This window comes from Leishmania major, chromosome 32 (assembly GCF_000002725.2).
Source record: "Leishmania major strain Friedlin complete genome, chromosome 32".
Classification (NCBI taxonomy): domain Eukaryota; phylum Euglenozoa; class Kinetoplastea; order Trypanosomatida; family Trypanosomatidae; genus Leishmania; species Leishmania major.
In genome coordinates this window covers 877,488-903,611 of record NC_007273.2, presented here as the reverse complement: position 1 = coordinate 903,611, position 26,124 = coordinate 877,488, and the positions used below count along the sequence as shown (strand labels likewise).

General features: G+C 56.6%; 5 protein-coding genes across 5 annotated transcripts; all 5 read left to right on the top strand.

Annotated features, from left to right (window-relative positions):
• Positions 1-1,623: 1,623 nt before the first annotated feature.
• LMJF_32_2290 (putative sphingosine-1-phosphate phosphatase) lies at positions 1,624-3,543 on the top strand (the record flags this gene model as incomplete). The annotated part of the gene is made up of 1 exon (XM_001685500.1): positions 1,624-3,543. One exon carries the CDS (start codon positions 1,624-1,626, stop codon positions 3,541-3,543), a length of 1,920 nt encoding a protein of 639 aa, XP_001685552.1.
• Positions 3,544-6,208: 2,665 nt separating this feature from the next.
• LMJF_32_2280 (conserved hypothetical protein) lies at positions 6,209-7,063 on the top strand (the record flags this gene model as incomplete). Its single annotated transcript, XM_001685499.1, has 1 exon — positions 6,209-7,063. One exon carries the CDS (start codon positions 6,209-6,211, stop codon positions 7,061-7,063), a length of 855 nt encoding a protein of 284 aa, XP_001685551.1.
• A 1,774-nt stretch (positions 7,064-8,837) lies between these two features.
• LMJF_32_2270 (membrane associated protein-like protein) lies at positions 8,838-11,501 on the top strand (the record flags this gene model as incomplete). Its single annotated transcript, XM_001685498.1, has 1 exon — positions 8,838-11,501. One exon carries the CDS (start codon positions 8,838-8,840, stop codon positions 11,499-11,501), a length of 2,664 nt encoding a protein of 887 aa, XP_001685550.1.
• Positions 11,502-12,751: 1,250 nt separating this feature from the next.
• On the top strand, positions 12,752-13,315 carry LMJF_32_2260 (conserved hypothetical protein; the record flags this gene model as incomplete). Its single annotated transcript, XM_001685497.1, has 1 exon — positions 12,752-13,315. The coding sequence occupies one exon, from the start codon at positions 12,752-12,754 to the stop codon at positions 13,313-13,315; it is 564 nt and encodes a 187-aa protein (XP_001685549.1).
• An 8,399-nt stretch (positions 13,316-21,714) lies between these two features.
• Positions 21,715-22,758, top strand: LMJF_32_2250 (hypothetical protein; the record flags this gene model as incomplete). Its single annotated transcript, XM_001685496.1, has 1 exon — positions 21,715-22,758. One exon carries the CDS (start codon positions 21,715-21,717, stop codon positions 22,756-22,758), a length of 1,044 nt encoding a protein of 347 aa, XP_001685548.1.
• Between the last annotated feature and the right edge of the window lie 3,366 nt (positions 22,759-26,124).

The following is a 26,124-nucleotide window of genomic DNA, read 5'->3' as shown; positions in this document are numbered from 1 at the left end:
CGCGTCTTTTGGTTGCTTCTTTGCGGTGTTTCTCTTCCTCACCCACCGTGTCCTCCGCCACTTTTTTTTTAATGCTCCGCTGTTGCTTGAGTTGACTCTGATTCGTGGCGTGCGCACTTTTTTTTCACGACCTTCTCTCTCTCTCTCTCTGCGTCCTCCCTTCTCAGCTTCTAGTGTCAGTCCCCACACTCCTACACGCGTTCTCTGTTGGGCACGGTGCTGGGGAGGCGGGGTAGATACGGCTTCGATTGCTTGCGTGCGAGCGTTCCTGAGAACGACGACACTGCACGACGTAGCCCTCCCTCTTCGAGACCTTCAACCCTTTCGTATACCCTCTTACTCCCCTCACAGAGCAGAAGTGCGGCATCAGTCTTGCTATTCTCTCTCTCGGATGAGGCGGCGCTCTCCAATATACCCCACCTGTATTGTTGCCGAGCGTTCTTCGATGGTGACGGTCAGGATACGCACTGCCTGAGCACAGCGTCGATTGTAGCGTATCGCGCGTCCACCTCTGCGCTCCCCCTCTCTCTATACAGAGCAACGTCCTCTCCGTCTTGGTCAGATCGCGGCACTGTTGCGAGCCGGCGAATTCGAGCTGCGCAATTTTGGTTGGGTGAACGCAGGGAGCAGAGTGGCTTACTGGCTCATCTGCACACACACACACACACACACACACACACACACACACACAACTCCGCTCTCTCTCTCTCTCTCGGCCTGTGCTGCGTTTTGCCGATACCCTTTCGCGCAAGCTTTCCGCTCTGCACATCTCGCTCCTCTGTCTGCCTGTCGGTGCGTCCTTGTGTGACTTTCAACTCTTTTTCTCCCCGTTTTTATTGTTCCCTTGCCGTCGTCGTTGATTCTGGAGCTTGTGTGCAACGCCTGCAACACCGCACGCCTTCCCCTCCTTCTCCGCGCTCCTCGTCGCCATTCCGCTTGCCCACTGTACTTTTTGGTTCTTCTCTCGCACGTGCTCCTTGTCCTTGCTCTCTCTCTCCCTCTCCCTCTCCCTCTCCCTCTCCCTCTCCCTCTCCCTCTCCCTCTCCCTTCTTTTCTTCTGTCGTTGCGCCTTTTCATTGTTGACACTCTCACCTCCGCGCACACATCCCTCGCCTCCACCCCCTCTTCTTGCTGTATCTTTGGTTGTGCCTCTCTGCGTGCGTGTTTGCTGCTGCACATTTTGTGTGCCGTTTTCTACTCAACCACCCCTGCCTCTCCTCGTCGCTCGTGTGCTAAAGGGTCGACCCCTACCCACCCACCCCTCGCATACCTTTTACCTACCTTCTGTGAATCCTGCCTTATGCCCCCCCCCTCTCTCTCTCTCCCTTGTCTCTCCCGTGTTCGGCGTCTCGCCGCTCTTTGCAACTGCTTGAGTCGTTGCTGGTGCCTTGGTCCCTTTCCTTCCTATGCTTCTTTCTCATCCTCCATTCTTTTTTACTTTGTTCTTGTGCGGTTTGTTTTTGGGAGCAGCGCGGGGAGCACACATACACACACTCTTCTCCATTCGTCTTCCACTCTCGGCCACCTGCATCGCTCTCCGTCGTTCTCGCCAGCCGAGTAGTGTGTGTGTGTGTGCTGGAGGGCTCTCGTTGCGTTGCTGGCATGTCAACAGCCACACACCCAATGTTCGTCGTGACATCAAAGCCTGCCAGCCACTTTGTTGGCCCCTCCTCCGCTCAGGACTTCACGCCGGTGCCATCGCCACCGTTGACGACGCTGGCATCGACCCGCAGGGATGCTGTTCGAGAAGGCGTTGCTGTCAGCGCCACATGTACTGACGATACCACAAATGGCATTGGGAATGGTGGCATAGCCGGCGTTGCACCATGCAACGGGAACAACAGTGGCTGGCCTTACCCCCGCGGCGGCGGCAACCCAGCTGCCAATGGCACTGCTAGTGGTAAGTCGAAGCCAATCTCGCTGGGTATCGTGCTGAAAGGCCCCAACAGAGAGGGGGAGAGCAACCCGTCAGACTTCGCGGAAAACTCCGATAGCCTCGGCACAGATGCACCCCAAGTCGGCGACACCGTCGAGTCGGCAATCAAGGTTCCCATGACCGTCGTGACACCGGCGGCAGTTTCAAGCGATGTGGTGGCGTCGCCGCTCACGGTGCACGAAAATCTCGTGCAGTGGCGCCCCCCGCAGCGGGCGGTTGTGTTTCGCGAGTGGTACATCTCCTGCTTCTGTAACGAGCAGCAAGTGTGGTGGATCAAGAAGGCGCAGCGCATAGGTGGCCCACTGCAGCCGCTGCTCGTGCCATACTTCCAGTTGTGGAGCTTCACTGGCGAGGCTGAATTCTACATTCTGTTCATTCCGACGACGGCTTGGCTTGGTGCGCCTCTCAGCAGTGTGCAAATGGCGTCGATGCTATGGGTGGGGCAGTACGTGACCAGCACCATGAAGGACGCTTTCTGCTGCCCACGTCCGCCGTGTCCACCGCTTCAGCTGCACGGCAAGCGCGACGCTCACGACAACGAGTACGGCTTCCCAAGCACCCACTCCTGCCAAAGCGGCGTCTTCTCCTTCTTGCTGTACTGCCAACTGGTGCACGCCTTCCCTGATCACGCCTTCCTGTGCTGGCTGGCGGCCGTTTGCTACTTCGCGCACGTCAGTTTCTCGCGCATCTACCTGGGCATGCACTGGGTCGGTGACTTGATTGGTGGCGGTGTGGTGGCCTTCCTTACTGTTCTCTCCCACGTCGCCTTCCTCGATGGGTGGGAGGCCAGCATCCTGCAGCGTGCCGACACGCCGTGGTGGGCGTACCTGCTTTTGTACGTCACCGTGCACCTGCTCTCCATGGCCCATGCCACCCCCCATGACCCGTGCCCGTGCTACATTGATAGCCTGCGCTTCACCGGTGCGGTGATGGGCTCTGCGATCGGCCTCTGGAGATTCTACGCAATCTACGGTACCCTGGCCGCACGCCCGCAATCCGACCACATGCTCGACGTGGTGTTCTCCTTCAGCTTTCTGATGCAGTGGGTCGTGTGCATGGCCGTTGTCTTTGCCAGCAGGGAGCTGTCGTTGCTCATCGCCGCCGTTGTACTGAAGGCGGTCTTCAAGTTCTTGTCGGGTGAGTGCGCGCCGCGGTTGCCCAAGTCGCTTCGGCAGCCCTACTTGGCCATGGCGAAGGTGGTCGGGCTGACCACGCTTGGCAACGAGCGAGGCTCGCGCTCCTGCATCCCCGTCACCGCCAATGGTTCTCTCCCCATGCAAAGTGACCGCTTCAACGGCGGATTTGGCCAAGACGAGAAAGCCGCCGCGGCCGCCGCTGACGGCAAGAACGCGCTGAATTCACGCAGCAACACGGAAACGGTGGAGGAGCTGGACGGGTACTTGAACAGTCAGCAAGTCTGGTCGCTCCGCACTCACCGACACTGGTGGCTTTGGGACGTGCACGGGCGCACCGTTTCCTATGCCGTCATGGGCTTCGTGGCCACATTTGTGTGCCAAGTGCTCTTGAGGGAAACTTTTGGGGTTGGTCAGGAGCTTACCGCGCTGGCAGCGCATCGTCCGTGGTCACCACCACCGTCGCCAGAGTGAACTACGAAGGAGAAGGAGAGAAGCTGCGCGATGCGGCGGCGTGACTGCTACCGTTATTGCTGCTGTCTGTGTGTGTGTGTGTGTGTGTGTGACTGCGTTTATTTTTCCTTCGTCGCATCGTTGTACGAGTGGAAGAGTCTCCTCCCACCTTCCCTTCCCTCCCCATTGCCTCCGCCTCATTCGTGCGTGTGAGAGGTATCTGTCTCTGCCTGTCACTTCGTACACGCACCATGTGAGGAGGCTGACATAGATCGAGGCGTTTTTTTTTCGTGCGCGCATGTGGCGACGCGACAAGCCCTTCCTTATAGTTCCTTTTCGTCTTTCGTGCCCTCCCCCTCCCTCACCTCGCTGTTCACCTTCGCCCTCTCATGCCATTGCACACACATCTTTTCTTATTACTTTCGGCGTCATGAGCCGTGGTGCAGCGGAGGCGAGTGAGCTGTGCTTGTGTCATGCGTGTATGCTCGTTGACTTGTTCGTCGGTGGTGCGGTCGCGTTGAACAGGCAACACACGCCAAGGCGAACAAGGCACAAAAGACCTCTCACACCGCCCACACAGACACCGACAAGAGGGCGCAGACGCGTCCATTTTTTTTTTCGTCGTCGTTTTCTTCTTTTTCCCCCCTTTTACGGGCTGCACTGCTCAAAGTCTATCGTTTTTTTATTTTCCTTCTGTGGTCCCTGCAGTTGCAGCTTCTCTCTCGCGTTACTAGGATCACCCTTTCCTCGACCCTGCTGTGTATCGACGAGCCTCTCGCCGCTCCCCCTCTCCACACATGCACACGCACTTATACGCACGCGCGTGCATGTGTGCGTCCACGTCTTTTCCGCCCTATCTTCGTGCTTTTCTACCTTCTCCTCCTCGCGCCCTCTGTCCCTCCCTTCCTCCGTCTGTAGCGGCGCCTAACCCAGACAGAGCCGCGTCTCCTTTTCGTGGACAAGGCTACCTTTTTTGTGTTGTTTTAGTGTGTCTGTGTGTCTGCCAGCGCGTACGTGCCCTGTACCTTGTCCGCCCACGTATGAATTTGCTGCGAGACGCTTGGCTACGTGGCGAATGCTTTCCCTCGGACTCATGAATGCGGGCCACAAACTCGGCTCTCTTATGTTGTCTTGTGTTCCTCTCTCCTTCTCCAGCAGGCGCGTGAGTGCGCCAGCCCCCCTCCCCCTCCCCCCTCTACTCCTCCACCTGCGCAGAGGAGACATCGTCGCTCCTGTGCGGTGCTCTTTTCATTGGCCTTTGGCCGCTTATCGGGGGACATGACAGTGCGCTGCAATCGGGAGAGGATGGACGTTTGTTTGTCCAGTGGAAGCCATGACTTTATGCCACCTGCCAGGGCTGCTTCCAGTTTCCGTCTTCGCTGCGCATGGGCCCCGCTGCCGTTATGGTGCCTTCTCGCCCGTCACTTCTTCGGTGCATGTCTTTATAGTACGCCTCACCTCCCATCCCGACCTTCCACTTCACGTCTCCACCCGGTGGGACAGGAAGATAGAAGGGCAGGCGACATGGAAGCCTCGCCAGGACAAGTAAACACGACGTATACGCGCATCTGTGCTCTTGAACAAGAGGACGCCCTCTATTCGCGCCGACAGGGCCTCGGGTTCCGCGGCGCAGCCGCACACACTTCAGCAGTCGAATGGGCTGGGACAGATGGGCGGACTCGCTAAGGACCTCGGAGCAACTCACTCTCCCGCTTCTTCCATCTCTCCCTCTCTCGCCTCTCTCACGTACGTTGGCAAAAGAAAGGGAAATAATCGTATACGTTTGTGTATGTACTGCGGTCGATAGGGGAGGAGTTGATAGCTTGACTTCTAGTCTGGTAGCGGCGTCGACTGAAGGTAAAGAACGTGGGCGGAGAGGAGAGAGAAGGCGGGTGCGGCTGCGTCCGTCTCCTCATGGCCCTCCCCTCTCCTCCTCGCCCGCCCCTCTCTACTCTGGAGGTTGTCGATGATGGATGCAAGCGAGCGACTTCCAGTGAGGCCCGCAGCCCACTCTACCACTCCGCTTGTGAAGTTTGTGTTTGCCTTCTCTCAACTCTTCTTGTAGGGCTATCGACCATCAGAAAGTGTGCAAGGGAACGAAAACGAGCGTTAACTGAGTATGCGCGAAAGTACCGTGCCATTTGTGCGGTAGACGGCGCGCGTTTGTGGTTGTGCGCTGCCGCGCTCCTGCGCACTGGGCAAGATGGCCTGTGGAGGGGAGGCAGAGCAAACGGGAGACGGTGAATGGCAGACGTCGCGGACATGGTGACAGAACAGGAGCTGCTGCCCTCCGATGGCCGCAGGGCATGCACACCTCGCTTGCCCGGGTCGTATCGGGACGCTTTGCATGCGGCGTGCGGCAGCAGCGGTGATGTGCCTTTGGAAGACCGTCCGTGCCTTTTGTTTTCCGCATGCGTCCTTCCTCTCACTCTATAACGCACGCCCTGTGAAGGTGATTCTGACGACTGATCGCTTGCCTCCGGCCTGGCTGCGCCAGCCATGCTCTTTTCTTCCCATCACATTCTGTACTCGCCCCATCGGTGACTGTTCTCGTTCTCCTTTCCGCTACATTCGGCAGCACGACACTCTCGTGCGTGCTTGTCGGTGCACGCTTGTGCGTCGGTTTTCTTTTGCCTTTTCTTGGTTTTCACGTCTCCACTACAGCGCAAGGTGAGCAACAGTCGCGATGCTGCGCACCACCCACGTCTCATGGGCCTCCACGGCCAAGGGGTACATGAATCGGGTCATGGTGTACGCCCATCGTCGCCGAAAGGCACGCTACCTGGCTCCCAAAAACGCACATGTGCGATCGCCGCTTGCGCACAAGATGCCGGAGGAGTACGGGAACACCTGGGACCCCCGCAGCGGCGTCGAGTGGCACAACCGCATGCGCAACCGCAACCATTATCGGCACTGGCCCTGGGCTCGCTGGACCGACGACCCGGTTCGCTTTCACCAGGACAGCGTTTGCCACCGCACTGTGTCGGCCTTGAGCACCGTGGCAAACAATGGAGCCCCAGAATGGGATTACTATGCCGAGGTCGGTCAGGCGTACGAGACGCCGTCGCACTTTCCCCTCTCCTACACAGCCCCGTTCATTTATCAATACACGGCCCAGTGCTGGTCGCGCGAGGATCTGCAGTCGTACCTGGAGCGCATTGAACAGAGCTCCGGCCTCCGCACCATCGCCGACGCGGCGTCCAGGAGAGAGGCGCTGTACACGTGGTGGCACAACGCTGGCATGAACGTTATTCCACTGGGAGTGCTACAGCACCTGGAGCTGGTCTCGCGTGACATTGTTGCCCAGAACGCGCGCAAGTCCTACCGTATCGAGCAGCACGAGCGCGGCATTCTACGTACGCCTGAAATGGAGCGCTACTACGCCCTGCCACACCTGCGCGGCCCCTCCATGCCAGTGCAGCTCGCGCAGCCCTCTGGCAAGTATCCAAGCGGCAAGTTTACGCAAATGATGGAAGATGTGGCGATTCACCCTCTGCAGAAGCCAGATGCGCGATACAAGCACAATATGTACCCTGCTTGAGCGCTCCCTCCGGGGAGCGTAGTGCCTTGGCGGGAAAGGCAGCTGTGGACAAAAGAGGAAGGAGAGGCATCGGGGCGCACACACCTCTGTGTGGGGTGTGTCTTTGGGGGGTTCGTTGCGGTCGAAGCCAAGCACCGGTGCGCGTGCGCGTGTTCTTTGGTTGCCAAATCGTCACCACCATTCTCGTCATAAAAGAAAAACACAAGAACAGGCACAAGGAAATAAAAAAATCAGGCATTCACGAAATCTGCAGCACCCTCGCAGGCACGTGTGTCGGTGCTCGTGTGTGCTTCTATTTCTGTACGCGCGCGCGCGCGTGTGTGTGTGTGTGTGTGGTGTGTGTGTGAGCATGCTTGTGCGGCTCTGTGTGGGTGACATTCACACGAACTTGTGAGGAAGGGAGAGGGGCAAGCACGCGAAGGACCAACAACAACAACAACAAAAGAAGTAGGGAAAAAGGCCACAACACCGTGTGCTTCAGTGACCGAAAAGGGGACGCTTTCTCCGATAGAATGGGCTGAGTTGTTCGCACAACTTAGCAAACCCACGGTGAATGCCTTTTTACACCTCTCTGTCTCCCCGCTTCCCCGCACAACTACTCTCTCTGCACCGTCGAAACAAACTCGTCGGTGTCATACCTCCCTCACGCACTTCCTTCCCGTGCCGTCCGTGGCTCATGCGAATGCGCACTTGGCAACCTGCGCAGGATCCCCCCTTTTCAGTCGCTTTACATCGCCTCTTTAACGCTTGCGCAGAAGCAAACCATCTCTCGTGCAGGTGTGTGTGTGTGTGTGTGTGTGTATGACACGCCTGCAGTGCTCCCTCCCCCTTTCCTTCTCTCTGCAGTGGACGGCTGCACACAGACACACACCCTCTCGTTTCCCACTGGGCGCAGCAGGCGAGAAGGAACGAATACAAGAGAAAACCTTCCTTGCCTGGCCGCTCGCATCCGTTCCTTGAAGAGGGGAGAATAAAAAACGGCGCCAGAGGCAGAGGCGCTTTAGAGGGTCGTCTGTAGGTGAGGGAACAAGCACAAACAGAAAGCAAGCAAAGGTGCGGGTGGCTGTGCAGTTTCAGGTGGGGGGGGGGGTCAACTGCAGTGCGTCGTTCAACCTCGAGCTGTTTCGTACGACTTGGTTGACCCTGCTAGACTTTGGGTGAATTCTCCCAGCATTGCAGCACACCATCCTTTCGTGTTTCATTTTTTTTTATGTTAGCTCTATTCTTGCTGTTGCTAAGTTTGCATGCGCTGGTCACCACTTTGTGGGCGTGAGTTCTTTACATCTTGAGTGGCAGTATCGTATCCCCCTTGCCATTCTTGCCGCTGTGCGTGTGTGGGTGGGTGTCTTTTCTCCGCAGCCTATCCATCCTTCGCTCTTCCCTCTTTTTTTCTGCAGTGTTTCTCAGCCGTGCGCGTGTGTTCCTTCTCCCTGCGTGTGGGTCTCTATTGCCTGTACACTGCTTTGGTGGTGCCTTTACGTCGTTTTTAACCCCCCCCCTCCTCCTTCTCCTCTTCCCCCTTCGTGTGGGCGTGTGTGTGTTCGTCGCTCTCCCTCTCTCCCTCTCATATATTTGGCCACGCGGCTCTGCAGTAATACACCCGTTCGCTCGCGTTCTCGCAATTGCAGCCGCACGCTCCTTTTTTTGCCCCTCCCCCTCCCCTCCACCCTCTCTTCCTTTTCGTAACACCCGCCCCGATAGTGTGTGTGTGTGTGTGTGTGGCAGTGAGAGAGGACGTGTCTGCGCGGCGCAGCAGCGCAGTGCATTTCTGGGAATGTGGAGCTTTCTGAACGATGTGCGGGAGTCGGTGCGGCAGGTAGTCGCGCCTCCTCCCAGCAGGAGCAGCATAGCTAGCACCACCACCACCGCCACGTCTACGACGGCGAATACGAGGGAGATGGGCTTCGAGGAGGCAGTGGATCAACTGACAACTGGCCTGCTTTACTTATGGCGCAAGGCTGACCAGGCAGCCAGTAAGGTCCTTCGCCAAGCCTTCGACGGAGCCGTCTCGCTTCGGGAGGAGGCCACTCCACGGCTGTTTACCGTGACAGCAGAGGCGCGCGCGTCCCTGTCAGAGGGCGAGCTCCTGGAGCTCCTCATAGATGCCGTCTCGCAGGCAACCGATCGCACGCATCAGGCACTCGATGAGGCCAACTTTCTCTTGAGCCTCGGCATTGAAGAGCAAATCGCGCACACGAAAGACTACGCGGGGTGCTATCAGTGGTGGGATCGAACAGTGAACCGCCGCCTTATCGTCTGCCAAGAGCTGCTGCAGGCCCGCTTCGCCGATGCCTCTTCTACACCACAGCATTTGGCAACCGTGATGGCGCTGCGCACCCAAATAGATGTGATCCGACGCGCCTCGACCCAGCCGCTAGCCGCTGTCGCCGCTCGCGGACGCCTTCTCGAAGACGAGCGCTACGACTTGCTCAAATCTCTCCCCGCCATGCTCCCCGTCGAAGGAGGCGATCAACCCGCACACGCCAGCTCCACGGCAACCGATGATGCCGCCTCCACCGCCCACCAGCCCACTGCCGCACACCCTAGTGAAGCTTCTTATACGCCATCCACGGAGGGCGTGGTTGCTTCCGTGCCTCGTGACTCATACATACCTCAGTTTAGGCCCTTTACCATCTCTTCACCAATCGCTGCTGCCGCTCCGCTAACCGATTCCGCCACCGCTACTCTTCAAGAGTTCGACTCCACTCACTGCCACGCACAGCCTGCCACTGCGCACGCATTTCCATCACAGACGCCACCTTCCTCTCAGGAGCAGGCACGCCTTGCCCGTGAGGCGGAGGAGCAGGCACGCCTTGCCCGTGAGGCGGAGGAGCAGGCACGCCTTGTCCGTGAGGCGGAGGAGCAGGCACGCCTTGTCCGTGAGGCGGAGGAGCAGGCACGCCTTGCCCGTGAGGCGGAGGAGCAGGCACGCCTTGTCCGTGAGGCGGAGGAGCAGGCACACCTTGTCCGTGAGGCGGAGGAGCAGGCACGCCTTGTCCGTGAGGCGGAGGAGCAGGCACGCCTTGCCCGTGAGGCGGAGGAGCAGGCACGCCTTGTCCGTGAGGCGGAGGAGCAGGCACGCCTTGCCCGTGAGGCGGAGGAGCAGGCACGCCTTGCCCGTGAGGCGGAGGAGCAGGCACGCCTTGCCCGTGAGGCGGAGGAGCAGGCACGCCTTGCCCGTGAGGCGGAGGAGCAGGCACGCCTTGCCCGTGAGGCGGAGGAGCAGGCACGCCTTGCCCGTGAGGCGGAGGAGCAGGCACGCCTTGCCCGTGAGGCGGAGGAGCAGGCACGCCTTGCCCGTGAGGCGGAGGAGCAGGCACGCCTTGCCCGTGAGGCGGAGGAGCAGGCACGCCTTGCCCGTGAGGCGGAGGAGCAGGCACGCCTTGCCCGTGAGGCGGAGGAGCAGGCACGCCTTGCCCGTGAGGCGGAGGAGCAGGCACGCCTTGTCCGTGAGGCGGAGGAGCAGGCACGCCTTGCCCGTGAGGCGGAGGAGCAGGCACGCCTTGTCCGTGAGGCGGAGGAGCAGGCACGCCTTGCCCGTGAGGCGGAGGAGCAGGCACGCCTTGCCCGTGAGGCGGAGGAGCAGGCACGCCTTGCCCGTGAGGCGGAGGAGCAGGCACGCCTTGTCCGTGAGGCGGAGGAGCAGGCACGCCTTGCCCGTGAGGCGGAGGAGCAGGCACGCCTTGCCCGTGAGGCGGAGGAGCAGGCACGCCTTGCCCGTGAGGTGGAGGAGAGTGTGGCGCGGTCGAAGGTATCGAGGGAATCCGAGGAGGTCTCTGTAGCACTGTACGGCGAGGTGATCCTGGGCACCGAGGCAATGCCAAAGGAAATGCACACGCCGCCCTCCAGCCATAATGTGATGCCGCCCCCTGTGGGAACCGTAATGGACGATGAAGGGTGGGGCGAAGAAGACGGCTTTGAGGAGGTAAACATGGCTCAGTTCACAAAATATCTCGGCTCTCCACAAAGACGCACTAGTTGGGGCGGCGCCGACCCCTCGTTCTCGTCATCGCCGCTCCCTGCGTACGCGCAGGCGCACACACCAGCGTCTGCCCGGTGGGGTGCATCGATGTCGTGCCAGAAGCTCTCGCCGCCGATAACGCCAGTGTCTGGTGTGCAAGAGGTTGGATTAACAGCGGTGGTCACTGCCGCTGTGGGCCGTCGAACAGGCGGAATGAGTTTGCGTAAGAAATCGCCGCCTGTGCGGGTGGCGAGGGACGGAGCAACGCCCGTGTCCGCATTCCAACCTCGCAGCTCAATGGGCAGTAGTAGCAGTATGAGCAGCCCTTACGGCGGCGCCGCGAATGCTGCGTCTGGCGCAACTGGATGGAGACCTGCACCTCAGCAGAGTGTCTTCTCTAGCCCTTCGGCGGTGAGCAAGCAATCGAAACGCCAGGTGCAACTCGAGGATGACGATAAATGGGATGAGGATTGGTAGCCCAGCCTCCCTGGCCCACGAATACATGCTGCCAACCTACGCGCGCAAGCGCTCACAGCACGAGTTCTTTGCAAAACTCGCGTGCACCTATCGGAGTGTTCTGTGAAACGAGTCACGTGCCGCTAAAGATTGTACTAGTTTGTTTGCGGTCGTTGCATGGCTTTCGTGTGGAGGCGCGAGGTAAGGTGTCGGACCGCGGCTGGGCTGATCGCCGTCTCGGCGGACCTGAAGGCTATCTCCGTCTCTGGCTGCCAGCTAACGCACCTGTTCCCGGTTCTACAAGGGCGCACATGTTTTTCTTCGTGTGGTTGTGTACGTATGCGTTGATGTATCCCTGTGCTACTCATCAAGCAATCAAGAAAGGGATCCCCTTTCCTTAAAGCACGCGGCAGCAGGGCGGTCGTGGGGGGCTCGCCCGTTACTGACTTTTAGCTCCATTCCTCGCTTCTCGTGATGCGGGGTAAGCCCGAGGCGCTACATGCATCGTGGAAGGCTGCGAGATCGATAGTTGGGGACAGGGAAGGGGGAGGATGATCTTTCTTTCTTGTCTTTTGCGGCACGCTCCACGAAACAGACTGCGCGCGGGTTCGGCAACGGACTTTACACATCAGACTTCAGCGGCGGTGGCAGCAGTAGCAGAGACACACACATGCACGCATGGAGCTCCCCAACCCTTCGTACTCACACCTCGCAGAGCCTATTTATGTGGTGCTCCTGCATGTGCACCAGTCACATGGCTTGTATTGGCAACAATGGCGTCATTGACTACCCTGCGCCCCCTTTTTTATCGTCGCTGTGCCACACCAACTCTCCTTTTTCCATTGGCCCCGCCCACCCACCCCTCTCTCTCGCGGCGGACTAACACCTCGTATATCTCTGCATCTTCCTTCCATGCGTGTCCATGCTCACACCGACACACCAACACGCACGTCGAGTAACTCTATCGCCTGCTACTGCCGCGTGAAGGACAACCATAATCATCGCTCCCTCCTGCTCTCTCTCCCCTCTCTAACAGCTACTACGGCCATCGCCAAGACACCGACACACACACACACTTAGGCACACAGGCGCGCTCTTGCTTTGGCCCCCCCCCCCTAGTCGCCCCGACGCACCCACAGAGGCAATCCTTCTGTTGTTTGTTGTTTGCTTCTCTTTCTCGCCACTTGGCTACACCGTATCTACCTACTGTTTCAGTCTTCTCTCTATTTCTACTTGCCGATTCACGCCCACGTACGCGACTGCGCGCCGACATGTCGACTGAGGAGCAGCAAGTCACGCAGGGCACGGCGCACGCTCCTGCCCCGACCACCGTGAAGAACAAGGCGAACTCGTACTATTACTGGCACCAACACGAAAAGGATCGAGCGAAGGTTGGCGATGTTGCACCGATGCCTACGCCGTACCTCGTTTCCAAGGACGATGCTCGGGCCATGGCTGCGCCTGCTGTGCCGACGGTGTCTGTGTCCAAGTACAGCTGGTGCGACGGGGACAAGTTTGTGTCGGTGTACATCGACACCGTCGTGCCGGAGGGTGGAACGCTGGACGAGAGCTCTATCGAGGCGACCTTCACCGGCAACTCCTTCAAGGTCACCTTCGCCACTGCGGATGAGGCGGGGAGGACGCGCGCGAAGAGCCTCTCGATCCGCCTGTCGAAGCGGATTGACAAGGACAGGAGCTCGACAAAGGTGAAGCCGAAGACGCAGCAAATTTTGGTGAGACTGGCAAAGAAGGTGGAGAGTGTGTGGTTGGACCTGGAGGGAGAGGCGAGCGACCAGGACTCAGCAGCCGACAGCGAGGCAGCTGATGCGGAGTAAAGTCGCCCCCTTCACGATCCTCTTTCGTTTATAACCTTACAGATGAGGTGAGGAGGTTCTGGAGAGGCTGACACCGGAGGACAGAAGAGGAAAGCAGAAGCATGAAGAATTCCCGAAGTAGAGACATCAGTCACTAGTCAACTCAAGTGCCCCTGGTCGCTCTTCACTGCTGTAGTGTGATGCACCTTCACATGAAGAGGGTGGGATGGGTTGCGTGGTCACTTTGAGTGCTTCGCGTCTTTCACTTTCATCTCGGGTCCCTCTCCTCTGCCTCCTTCCCGCCCACGGAGAAGGCTCGTCTCCAAGACGATCGCCTCCTCTCTCTGTTTCTTCCATTATTTCCTTTATTTCATGTGTGTCTGTGCGCACGTCTGGAAGGAGGGCATCGCTGCCTGAGTGTTCACATTCCCCACTTTCCCCACTCTCGTTTCCTCTTGGTGCGCCGAGCCCTCTTCGTTTTGTCAGATATGACGTGATATATATTTTTTACGTGTGCGTTTGTGTCCGTGCCTTGGATGATACTGCGAGTGCTTCCCCGCTCGCTCACCCGCACCGACCCCCCCTCTCACGCCCTCCTCTCTCGACACCCTCCTCCCTGCTCACCGGCACAGCCCTCCATCCGACATGCTCAGGGAGGCTCCGCAAGGGAGTCGGGGCGAGAGCTCTCGCGTGAGACACACGCGTACCGAACAGAAGAGGTGAGCTATCGCGGAAGCAATCAAACACATGCGTCCTGAGTGTATGCGTGCACTACATCTCGACTCTCGCATGGGCCGATGGATGTTGTTGCGCAGAAAGCCACGTGCGTATGTGTACGTGTGAGCGGAGGGAAAGGAGACGTGAAGGCAAACAATCGCGTCGGAGCACTCCTTCTTTCTTTCTGCCTTCCTCTCTTTGGACCCCAACCCCTCAGCACGGCATGGTGCTGCTCTCGCTTGAGGGTCTTTGCTGATGCACATCGTGCGTATTCGCATAAACGGGTGCCACCTCCAGAGAGCGCCCTAATGCAGTGTGTACAGGCATGTCTGCGTCTGTGTGCTGGATATGGTGCTGCTCTTGGTCTTTCCGTCCGCGTATACCCGTGGAGGGGCACCTTTCTCAGCAGCCAACGACGCAGATGGGTCTTCGTTGCTGATTCTTTTCCCGGCTCTACCTCCTCCTTCTAGGCACCTCAACTCTCTCTCTTCCTACATGCGGGCTTCCCTGCGTTCCGCCTTCGCCCATCTCCGCCCTCTCCCACCGCCACTACATGCAGGCACAAAGGCGAAACTGTGAACACAGACACACACGCACTCGCACAATCTCCTTTTCCCTCCTGCCCTTTTTCACCGCCACCGCCACCACCCTCCTCCCTGCATTGCCGCCGCGATTGACCCGCTCTCTGTTGCTTGCTTACCTCGCGGTTCCATCTCCCTTTCGTCTCCTTTCTTTTCCTGCCTTCTGTTGATGTACGGCTTTCGCGTTCCCTCACATTTTCCACCTTCATGCTACCGGCCACCACCCACAGCTGTTCATTGACAAGCGCGCGCTCTGCACCTTCGCAACGCCTCTTCTGCTACTCAACATTTATTATTATTTTGTGTTCCCGTTTTCTCTTGCCTTCCCGAAGGCCGGGGGGGGGGACGGAGGACATGCCTCCGTGCGTGGTGTCTCACTGCCCAGTGCACCCCCACTCTCTGTGTGTGTATGGGTGAGGGGGAGCCAGGCAGCCCTTTATCGCTGCCGATGCCGCACCACCTCTGGTGGTGACCGGGTCAGGCGCCTAGGGCGTAGGGGGTGCGAGCGATGTGTCGCTGCTGATGTCGGCGGTCATGTCGTAGATGGCGCTGCGTCGGGGCGACCCGCGGCAGTGAGCACGTCTGTACCACCCATATGGTGAGCAAGAGTGCCGGCGTGGCTCGAACGCCGTATCCCACCGCCGGCCCTCGCTGCCCACCGGCGAGAGTCGCCTAAGCCACTCCGAGGAATGCGTCAGGTGACGGCCTGCGAGGCGGGCGGGTGGGTGGCGATCGGAGGCAGGGGCCGTGCACCGATGGGTGAGTTGGCGCATTGCTGTAGCGCGTGTCTTGTGCCGCCTCGCACCAGGCGATGGGGCCTGTGGCAGGCCTGGTAGAGTTGACATCACATTGTGCCGGAGAGAAATGGACACGTTGAAACGAAAGAAAAAAACGAGAAATCGCGTGATTTCTCGGCCGGACTTTGTTTTCGCTCCCTTCGGATCTTGGCCACGCTCTCTTACCGTGCGCGAGTGCATTGGCAGCCTTGCTGTTGCACGCGCACTGCTGAGGCAGGCGTCCTTCTGGCTTTCCTTCGCCTTTCACTTTCCCTCCTTCTTTCGCCGCCCTCAATATCTCTTTTCTCTACTCCCCTCGCACCACACAGAGGTACGCACACGTACACTTCGCCAACTCGCCGCTCACCTGCCCACTTCCGCGTCTTCTTCATCCTTTTTATTGGCGTGCTCGTTCGAGCTTGCTCGCACTCTCTCGTTTTTTTGCTTCGTCTTTTTTTGTCGTTTTTTTTTGTGTGTGTGTGTTTTGTTACGCGTGTTTTGCGGCACACGAGGAAAGAGGGAAAGGCCAACCAACAACAACAACAGCAAAAAAACGAAACGCAATTCGCTGTGGTGTTTCCAACTTTAGTTTTGAGTCCTTTCTCTTGGTGTGCCACTCAGCGAAGGAGACGCGCAGGCGCCCACGCCTTACCTGCGAGCATTCTCCACGCTCAAGCTCACACAACGACACAGACGCGCGGGCAAGCATCAGCATACATTCGTCTTTAGCACCTCTTTTCTCTCCGTTTTCCCTCGCTTCTCTTCTGCCGCAGCAACCATCCAGCACGTGCCAGAAAGGGGAAAACAGAAGGGCAAGACGCATAGCGAGGCGGTACAACATCTGGTGGAACTGTCGTTGTTTGTTATTCTTCGGGAAAACAAAATCGAGACACCTCAAGACGAGAGGCAGCAAGAAGCGGAAAAAACGAAAATACACGTGTGCAGGGCGGGTGAGGAACGAAAAGGGAGTGAGCGAGGGGCGAACTCAGCGAAGCGAGTTCGGCTGTTGTTCTTTTTTTTTTGTTCACTTGTCCCCGTCTCATCCTCATACTTCGCTTCAACTCACACTCGCACAGACACTCGACAACACACAAAAAAGCAAATCCTCTCATCCCATCATCATAACCGTCCCACATCCTCCACCCACAGAGACATAACCGCGCTAAAATACGGAGACTCTCTCTCTCGTTCTGTTTATGCAATGAGACACTTGTGCAGATATCGGCATTGATACAAACAAACACACATACGTGCACAGAGAAGGTCGGAGTCGCGCCTTCGCCTTCTTTTTTTCCGTTTCTCGTGTTCCTATTCGGTACCCCCGCCACTGGAGAGGAGGAAGAAGGAAGCAAACAAACGGACAGTGACACACAACAGCGGCGCGTCTTCTTCAGGAAGGAGCGAATACACGTGCACACACACACACACACACACACACACACACACACAGACACACAGAGAGAGAGAGTGAGAGAGAGCAAAGATCGCAAGCGGTCTCGGCGACAGTCCGCTCTTTTTCCCGCTTTTTTTTTGTTTTGTTTTGTTTTGTTGTTCCTCCTCTCGGCGTTGCTATCTAACTAGCCCGCTTGCCAACCTGGATACGCGCCTACGCTCCCCCGCTGCCTTCCTCTCGCTGCCGTCACCTTCACTTGAGTAAGCGAGTGCAAGTGTGTGTGTGTGTGTGTGTGTGTGTGCCTTCTGCCGTGTTTCGCCTGCCCTTTTTATTGTGTACGTCTGCGTGCGTGGGTTACCCTTGTTCGTTGTCCTTGTACCTTTCTGCTTTCTGTTCTCTGTTCGTGTGGGTTTGGTTTCGAGCACAACCTCCTCCCTTTCTCTCTCTCACTCAGTCACTCTCTCACGCCTTCTGTGTTTGCTCACCCTTTCCTTGCTTCTTCTCTTTCCCACCACCACGGCGACCATCACCATCTTCCTCATCTCTGCAGAGTGGCGCGCGAGGCGTTGTCCATTTTCGGTTATCATTATCATTAATTTGTTTCGGTGACGCATTCAAAAGACACGACGCACCCACGTACAAGGACAAGAGAAGAAGGCATAGCGGGTAGATTGCTCTCCGAGACGTTTTTTTTCTTGCTCGCTTGCTCGCGCTCTCTCTCTTATACTTTCCATTCCTCTTTCTCACTTTTATCCTGCTTGATTGTATTTTGTGTCTCGCTCGTCGTCTGCTGGGCTGGAGAATCCAGGGAAATACTTAGTGTACCAGTTTGCTCAAGTGAGAGGAAGGGGTGGGAGACCGCGCCACACTCGCACACACGTGTATAGGCGGACGCCCACAAACGCCTTTCACACAAGGCCCCTTTCGTCAGCACGCTCTGTACGCGAGACACCTGACCGCACATTGCAATCTGTGTTGTGGGCCAAAGCAGAAAAGAGGCCACGCAGGCGAAGAGAAAGGACAAACAGAAAACAGCGGCTGAAAACGGGGCACCGCATCAGGATCTCGTGCCTGTGGCTTGCCCGTGTACGGCGCACCGCAGCGGCGTGGCTGAGCTAAGGGAGGCGTTTCAAAGGGAGAGTAACGTCAGCGGCCGCGTCGAGAAGAGACGAAAAGAAGGTGCAGCCGCGCGGAAACGTCACGTCCAAGTCTCACGGTGGGGTCGATTGAAAGCGAAGCTCTCGCCATTAAAAAGCAGCAGTGCTTCGTCTCCTTTTTTCCCCGTTCTCTTCACTGAGTGACGTCGGCGTTTTTGCTTGCAAAACTGCACCGCACGTTTTTGTGCGTATATTCCTCTCTGTGCGCTGCTCTTTCCGGTTTTGTGAGGCCCATAAGCGCGTGATAGCACGCATACTTCCCCACGGAAGAAAAGGGAGTCGATTTCAGCAAGATTGCCCTCTCTCTCTCTAGACCTGATTGACCCCACACAGCAACACAACTACGCAGGGCGTCTGGCCGCAGTCTTCTGTTCTCTTGTTTTCATCCTTCTTGAATTAGGTGTTTTTGCTGCCTCTGAGAGTGCGCATCCGCCCACACACCTGCACTGTCGCCGCCGCCTTCCGCTATCTTTTTTTTCGCGCCTCTCTCCCCACCTCTTCCCCGCTTGATTGCTCCCGGACGTGACATCGCTCTTCCCTATTCTCCCTCCTTTTCTGTTGACTCACACCTGCAACAATAAAGCGGAAAGGAGAGGGATACAAGGAAACCCGAAACGAGGTCGCGAGAGAAAACGAAAAAAAAAAGAGGTAGCCGCGCATCCGCTGGTAGGCATCTCTCGGCAGGGTGTGTGTGCGCGACACCGACTCATCCAAGCGGCCGCAAGCAACGAGAACGGAAACTAAACGTATAAATAAGGGAACGGAAAAGGGTCATATCAGCAGGTGAAAGAAAAGACGCGGTTGCACTAACGCATATTAGAAAAAAAAACTGGAATATTACCCGATCAACGACGACGCGATACGCTACGGAGGAAGACACGGTGGGCAGCAAAACACAACCGCATTTTTCCCTTCTACGCCCTGTCCCTCTTTGTATGGTTGTTTCCCCCTTCGCCTGATCAACGCGGCTGTTGTTGTTTTTCTAGCTACCGTGCACAACATCGCCGTTTTACTGTTCTTTCACGATCTTTCTCTTCTTCCCTTCCCCTCTTTTTTATTTGAGAAGCCCACGATCACACACACACACACACACACTCTCTCTCTCTCTCTGGAATAGTAGAGCGACTGTGTTTCAGGATTTATCTTTCCGCGACATCCAGTTTGGTCTTGCGTTTTCCGCTCTGTATGTAAGCCTTCCTTTGTGTCTGCTCATTCACTTTTTCCTTTTCTCGCTACTTGCTTGTGGTGCTTTCTTTCCTTTTCGTTACGCTGCTTTCCGTTCCTCTCCCTCTCTCTCGACTCTTCACCGCTTGTTATCGTTTTGTTGTGTCCTGTGGCTTCTAAGTGCGCTCCTTCGGTTGCACTTCTGTGTGCGCACCCCTCCTCCTCCTCCCCCCCCCCCCACACACACACGCTTTGTGTTTCTGCCACTCGGTTCGTCGGTACTTTTCTCTCTTGCCGTTCACTCTTTGCCTGTTGTTGTTGTTTTATTATTTTCTTTGCTTTTTTTTTCTCCGCCCCGCTCCTCCTCCCCTCGTGTATGCGGCGCCGCTTCGACTCCCAATCTCGCTCTATCTTTCGTTCTGTACTTCGATTTGACATTTTTGGACTGCCTCAGCAGGGCCCGCTCACGCCTTCATCACCCTTTCAAACGACAGAGGCGGAAGTCTGTAGCGTGTCTTAGTCCGTGTGCATGTGTACCGGAACGCATACGAACAGAGGAAGGCAAAGAAACAACAAAGCCGCGCCGTCTCTCCCCCCCCCCACCACCACCACCTCCCGCCTTTCTCATCCAGCACACTTTACCATTTCGAACCGTCTCTCTGTATTGTTGCCGTGCAACAGCAGAGGCGCAAACAACGAATAGCCTATAGGCACAGAGGCGGAGGGTTGTTGCCCCTCTTTCACTCTCTCTCTCTATCCCTTCTCAACCCGCGTGTTTTACCTCCGCTTGTTTTTTTCACTTTTCCTTTTGTTGTTACTCGTTGTTACTCGTTGTTACGAGGCTGTGTTGCGCCATCCCTATCACCATCATCATCGCAATCGCCGCCCGCCATCCATCATTCTGTGTCGGAACTTCACACACACACACACGCACACACACAACGCGCTCCTTATCCCTCCCCACCCCCTCCCCTCCATCACCTTTCTCCTTTTGTTCCCCTCATAGGCTTTTGTTTTTTGCTCTTGCTCACTGTGTGCGTGTATGTGTGCGTGTGTTTTGCGTCAGCCGCCTTCTTTGCCGCTTACCTATCCCCTTCCCCTCCCACACCGTTCTCTCAGGAGCCACAAGGACAGAGCACACGCACACAAGAAAAGGACAACTCTTTTCTTTTGGTTTTTGACTTCTCTACTTGCTCTGTTCTCTCTCTCTCTCTCGTCTCTTTTTTGCTTTTGTACGTCTTCGCCTTTTCGTTTACTCACCTAAATCCCCCACTTTCTCTCTGTCTTCTCGTTGTGTGTTCATCTTGGACGTGTTTGGTGCTGTCGAGGCCAAGTTCTTCTGCTGTCTTGCCTTTTCTGCTGGTGTGTCTGTGTGTGCGTGTGTGTGTGTGTCGCTGTTCGGCTGCTTGATCGAGTACTGCTTTGTTTGCCCGCCCCTCCCTCTTCCCTTCCCAGTTTTTCTGCTGCCATACATTAGTTTCTATTTCCGTCTCCCGCCGTGCCTGTCTTTCTGCTTGTCTCCATCATTTTTTCGGCCCCGCGCACCCGCAACTACATCGTTGTGCTGCAGCCCTTTCCCCCTCAACAACCTCCATCCTCTTCCTAGTTCCAGATTCCTAGCAGCTGTAGGTGTACCGGTGCCGACTCTCCTTACAAAAAACAGTAAAGCGTACCAACAGACGGCGTTCTGAACGACAAAAAAACAATTCAAAAACAGCGGAGACAAGTAGCAGCAATAAGTCGTCACTCCACGGCAACACACACACACACACACACACATAAGCACGAAAGGCGCATTGGCTCAGTTGGCGCGTAGGCGGTGTTCTTCTTTTTCTTTCACTCTCCCACTCTGTGTGTGTATCTCTGGATCTCTGTTGCCCGTTGTCTATCTTATCTTTAGCTTGCTAGTCTTATTCGTCTCCCTCTGCTCCCCTTGTGTGTGTGCATGCGTGTGTGTGTGTGTGTGTTGGCTCGCTCCTTTATTTGTTTCTTTATCATCGTGGATTGCTCCTTCTCCATTCTTCCGTCATTGCGTTGCTGTTCCTTTCCGCTTGTTTCCCTCCTTCCCTTTGTGCGGTAGCGTCTTCTGTCCAGTTTGCGCGCGCGCGTGTGTGTGTGTGTCTGCGTCCTGAGTTATCTATATATATATATGTGTGTGTGTGTGTATATTTCTTCTGTGACTTTCACCTTTCCTTTCGATAGTGGGAGCTCACACACACATACACGCGTGTGCATTGCCTCCCTCCTCCCTCCCCGGGGTAAGCCGCGCCTTTTTCTTGCATTTCGGGTCATTTTTTTTTTCTTTTTGTGTGTGTGCTGAGTGAGCTCTGCGGGAAAGGCCTCCCCCTCTTTTCGTGTGTGTATTCCGCTCGTCTTGCAGTGGCGATTTCGTTTTCATTGTATAGTTCCGTTGTCCTCCTCTCTATCCGAGTGTCTGTGGCTGTGTGTGTGTTCCTGCTCGTGACCTCACGTCGTGTGTTGCTGTCATTGGTGCTCTCGCGCTCTTTCTATTTCACTCTCTCCCCCTTTCTGTTTCTGTTACGTGTGATTCACCTGCATTCAGTTCTCATCTCTGTTTGACTCGGCAGACAGCGACGCGCTCCGCTTCCTTGCAAAGACCGCGCCCTACTCAATGATGAGCGGCGAGAGCGAGAACGCATCCTGTACAACGCATATCACACTCCCCCATGAGCTCGACACAGCGCCACAGATGATCTCCACGTCTGAGATCAGCGAGGACACATCGTCTTCAAACGCGTCCGCGGTGTCCCCAGGGTCGACTGCCATTCCCGAGTGTGTGAGTACGCTCAGCAACACGCCTGATGCGACGGCTACTGCTGCTGCATTGCCGCCTTTCTCATGTGCGCTCTCGCTGCACCCGTACGGCGCCAACGTCCCTCTGCTCTACAAGTTGTCCGCGGAGGACACCGCGCTGCGCACTGACATTGCTGTCAACGCTAAGCTCCTTTTTTACACGCTGACCGGCTACGAGGCGGACGACATCATCGACTTGCTCTACGTTAACGAAATGTGGTTCTCGACGGAGGTGCTGATCTACGCCCTATGTTTGGTAAACCGCCTGACCTCTCGCTATCCGAGCTGGCGTGCGGAGCACGCCGAGGCGGACCGCGTCGACGTCAGCGCGGTAGACTCACCCGTTCACTGCAGCTACACCTCCGGCGTGCAGACCTTGCCCCCCACACTCACGCACGTGTGCAGCAGCACCTCCAGCGACACCAGCAACGTCGGCAACGAAGATGAGATTACAATGAACGATCGTGTATCTGAGTTGAAAGAGCGCATTCACAGCTCCAGCACAAACAATCTCAGTGATGTTTTTAACCGCCATAACACACGCCGCCGCGTCGTGGCGCTTCTCTTGATCGCCGGCAAGTTTCACGGCGACGTCGTCTACAAGACGTCCTCGCTGGCGAATGCGCTGAATAAGTTCCGTGAGGAGAAGCGCTCGTTGCAGGAGCAGTGCGCTGCTGCCGCCCCGACCGCACCCACTGCGACCACCCCCGCCACGTTGATGCCGAGTCGGCCCCCTCCCCGTATTGCCCCTGCCCACCTTGGACAATGTGAAAAGCGGCTCTTCCAGGAACTGGGCTGCACTGTCTTTGTGCACAGGAAGGAGTACCAACACTGTGAGGGCATTGTCTTTCGAGGGATCTGAACGATCCAAGGCGGCACCGGGGGGGGTGCTCAGCGGCGGCTGATAAAACACACACACACACACACACACACACATGTCGGTGTCTGCCTGCCTGCCTGCCTGTGTATGTATATGTATGTATATGTATGTATGTATATGTATATGTGTATATGTATATGCATGTATATGTGTATGTGTATGTGTGTGCGCTGGAGCTCATACGCGGCGCTTTCTCTGCGGGTGGCACGTGTGGTGGTGGTGTCAAGCGCACTGGCGGCAGCCAAACCTCCCCCGTTCCCCCGCACCTTCTGCCACCCACCGCGGTTTGCATCGCCTAATGACGATATAAAGAGAGAGAAAAGGTTTGGTGAAAAGGAACTGACAAGGAGCCTGTCTTATTAGCACGGCTCTGGCAGACTCCACCGAACGCTGTGCTTCCCCACTCACCCCTCGCACTTTATCGTACGGACTGGCCCGTTGTATGGTGCGCTTGCCGCTCTCCACATCTTGCTCATCTCCGCAAACGTGATTTGTTCTTCGTCTTTTTTTTTGTAATTGTTCGCATGTAGATGATATCGCGAAAGGAAGAAAAAACTGAACGAAAACTTGCATGCGTCTCCCTCCTTTCCTCTCTGGCGACCCTTCTTCATGGGGCGTGCAGCATCGTGCGCCACCTCCGAGACTCTTTGGTCAGCCGATGTCCAGTGTGCTCTCTCTCTCTCTCTTCTCTCTCCACCCTCTCAACGCGTTTTTCGGGCGCTTCGTACTCTTTTCTGACATCTTCCATCCCCTCTCAGTCTGCGATGTTCTTTTTCTCTCTGTGTAGGTGTGCTATCGTGTAGGCGAGACGACCAGCCACGAGGCCCTTGAGTGGTTGCCTGCGTCGGGTGAAGGGGGGGGAGAGGGGGCATGAACAACAAAAAACACGAATGCAGCTGCTGGCTTCACTCAAGCCCCCGTCGATTCGCTCTTCCCCTTTCTAGCTCTCCCCCGCCGCACACGACGCTCGCCCGCCCCCTGCGCCTTTCCTTCTTTTCTACACATTTATGTCGATGTGTGCGCACGATGCGTGACAAAACTCTTTGCTCGATGGCTTCACGCGCCATTTTTTTTTTCGTTGCTGTCTCCCTCTCCTCGTTGTGCGGCGGTCTTTGTGCTGTGATGCCGGTGTACCTCCGCTCGGACCTCGTGGGTTCGTCATAGGCACATTTGCCTCGAGCTGCTTTCTTTTTTGTGTTCCCGTTTTCTCTTGCCTTCCCGAAGGCCGGGGGGGACGGAGGACATGCCTCCGTGCGTGGTGTCTCACTGCCCAGTGCACCCCCACTCTCTGTGTGTGTATGGGTGAGGGGGAGCCAGGCAGCCCTTTATCGCTGCCGATGCCGCACCACCTCTGGTGGTGACCGGGTCAGGCGCCTAGGGCGTAGGGGGTGCGAGCGATGTGTCGCTGCTGATGTCGGCGGTCATGTCGTAGATGGCGCTGCGTCGGGGCGACCCGCGGCAGTGAGCACGTCTGTACCACCCATATGGTGAGCAAGAGTGCCGGCGTGGCTCGAACGCCGTATCCCACCGCCGGCCCTCGCTGCCCACCGGCGAGAGTCGCCTAAGCCACTCCGAGGAATGCGTCAGGTGACGGCCTGCGAGGCGGGCGGGTGGGTGGCGATCGGAGGCAGGGGCCGTGCACCGATGGGTGAGTTGGCGCATTGCTGTAGCGCGTGTCTTGTGCCGCCTCGCACCAGGCGATGGGGCCTGTGGCAGGCCTGGTAGAGTTGACATCACATTGTGCCGGAGAGAAATGGACGCGTTGCATAAACTAGAGCGACAGTCACTCTTTTTCGCTGCTGTTGATGGTGTTGTCACTGACGGTTCGCGCTCGCTTTGCTCCGTGTGGCCACGCGCGTGCAGGTGTAGAGGGGAAAGGAGGGACGGAACGAAAGAGAGACGATGTCAAGCAGAATGTTGTGTGGCACGTTTCTATTGTCTATCTCAACTCGTTCTTGTCACCCTCCACTCTACGCTGAGCGCCATTTGATGGCCTCAGTCGCTTTTTCTGACTGCTGCGTGGTAGAAAAGGAGAGGGAAGCTGATAAATGAAAAAAAAAGAAGATTACTGAAGAGCACATTCGACCGCTCCCGCAGAAGAACTACACGCGCTGAGGGGCCGAAGACGAAAAAGTAGCAGGAGGGAATAGAAACAATTTTCACAGACATTGATCCCATCGCTTCTTCTCGCTTGCTCGCTCGCTCTGAGTTGTGTCTGTGTGTATGCGGGTGTGTGTTGCACGTTCCTCTTCTTTACGTACCCTACCTGCTAAATTTTTTTCTTCATGACTGTGGTTAGCTTTTCCTCTTTCGCTGCCAGAATGGCACTTTACCCTCCTCCGTCCAGCCAACGTGAAACTGGCAGTCGACCGCCCCCCTCCCCCTCCTCAAACAGTTTTGTCTTGTCGGCCTCTTGCCCTCTCCTTTTTTTCAGCGCGTTCTGACCCACACAGCTGAAAGATGCATGCACGTCGTTATACGCACGAATGCGTTTTTTTTTGTTGTCGAACCCCCTTGCTCGCGTTGCGCCGCTCGCGTCTCTTCGTGCGATCTCCCTCTCACGGCAGACGCGCCTTTTTCTTTCGTTGGGTTTCGATTTGGTTCCTCGTTACACATGTATGCGTATCTCTTGTGTTGTCTCCCTCTCTCTCTCTTTCTCGCTCTCGTCGCTTCCACCTGCATTGTCCATAGAGGAGGAGACTGTGGTGCAAGTGTACGAGCACGTGTGTGTGCATGTTTGTACGCATCTGTCTGTGTGTGTGTGCGCGCACACACGTTTTTTTTTCCGTTGGCGCTCGCCGCTACGTCCAAGAGATCGCCTGTCTTATGGTACGTACTTCCCACTCAACATAAAAATGCACACGCATGTGTATGGCAACAAAGCGCGGAGCATCAGAAAGGAAGGCGAGGCACGGGCCAAACAGAAGAGACCTCTGAAGAGGCATGCGGAGAGGTAGAGAGATGCAGCAACAAGAATCATCCGAAAGGCGTGCCTTTCGTTGTTTTGTTCCAACTGCCCCTTTCTCTTCTGTGCCACACACGCATACACACACACACACACACACACACACAAGGAGGAAAAACACCAGCGATAGTAGGCTGATCATCGTTACGCCTAATTTCATTTTTTCTTTTATTGTGTGCGTGTGTGCCCGTCATTGTTTCCTCCCTGCCTTCCACTCTTCTGATCCCCTCCCAGGTGCAGACGACCTTCAATGGCTCTACTCGACTGCTTGTTTGCCCCCCCCCCCCCCCGCAGAGACTGTTTCTCTCTTACTCACTTTCTCTTTGGCCTTGCCTACTCACAAGGGTAGTGTGTTCTCGTCCTCTTTCCTCAGTCCTTAAGGC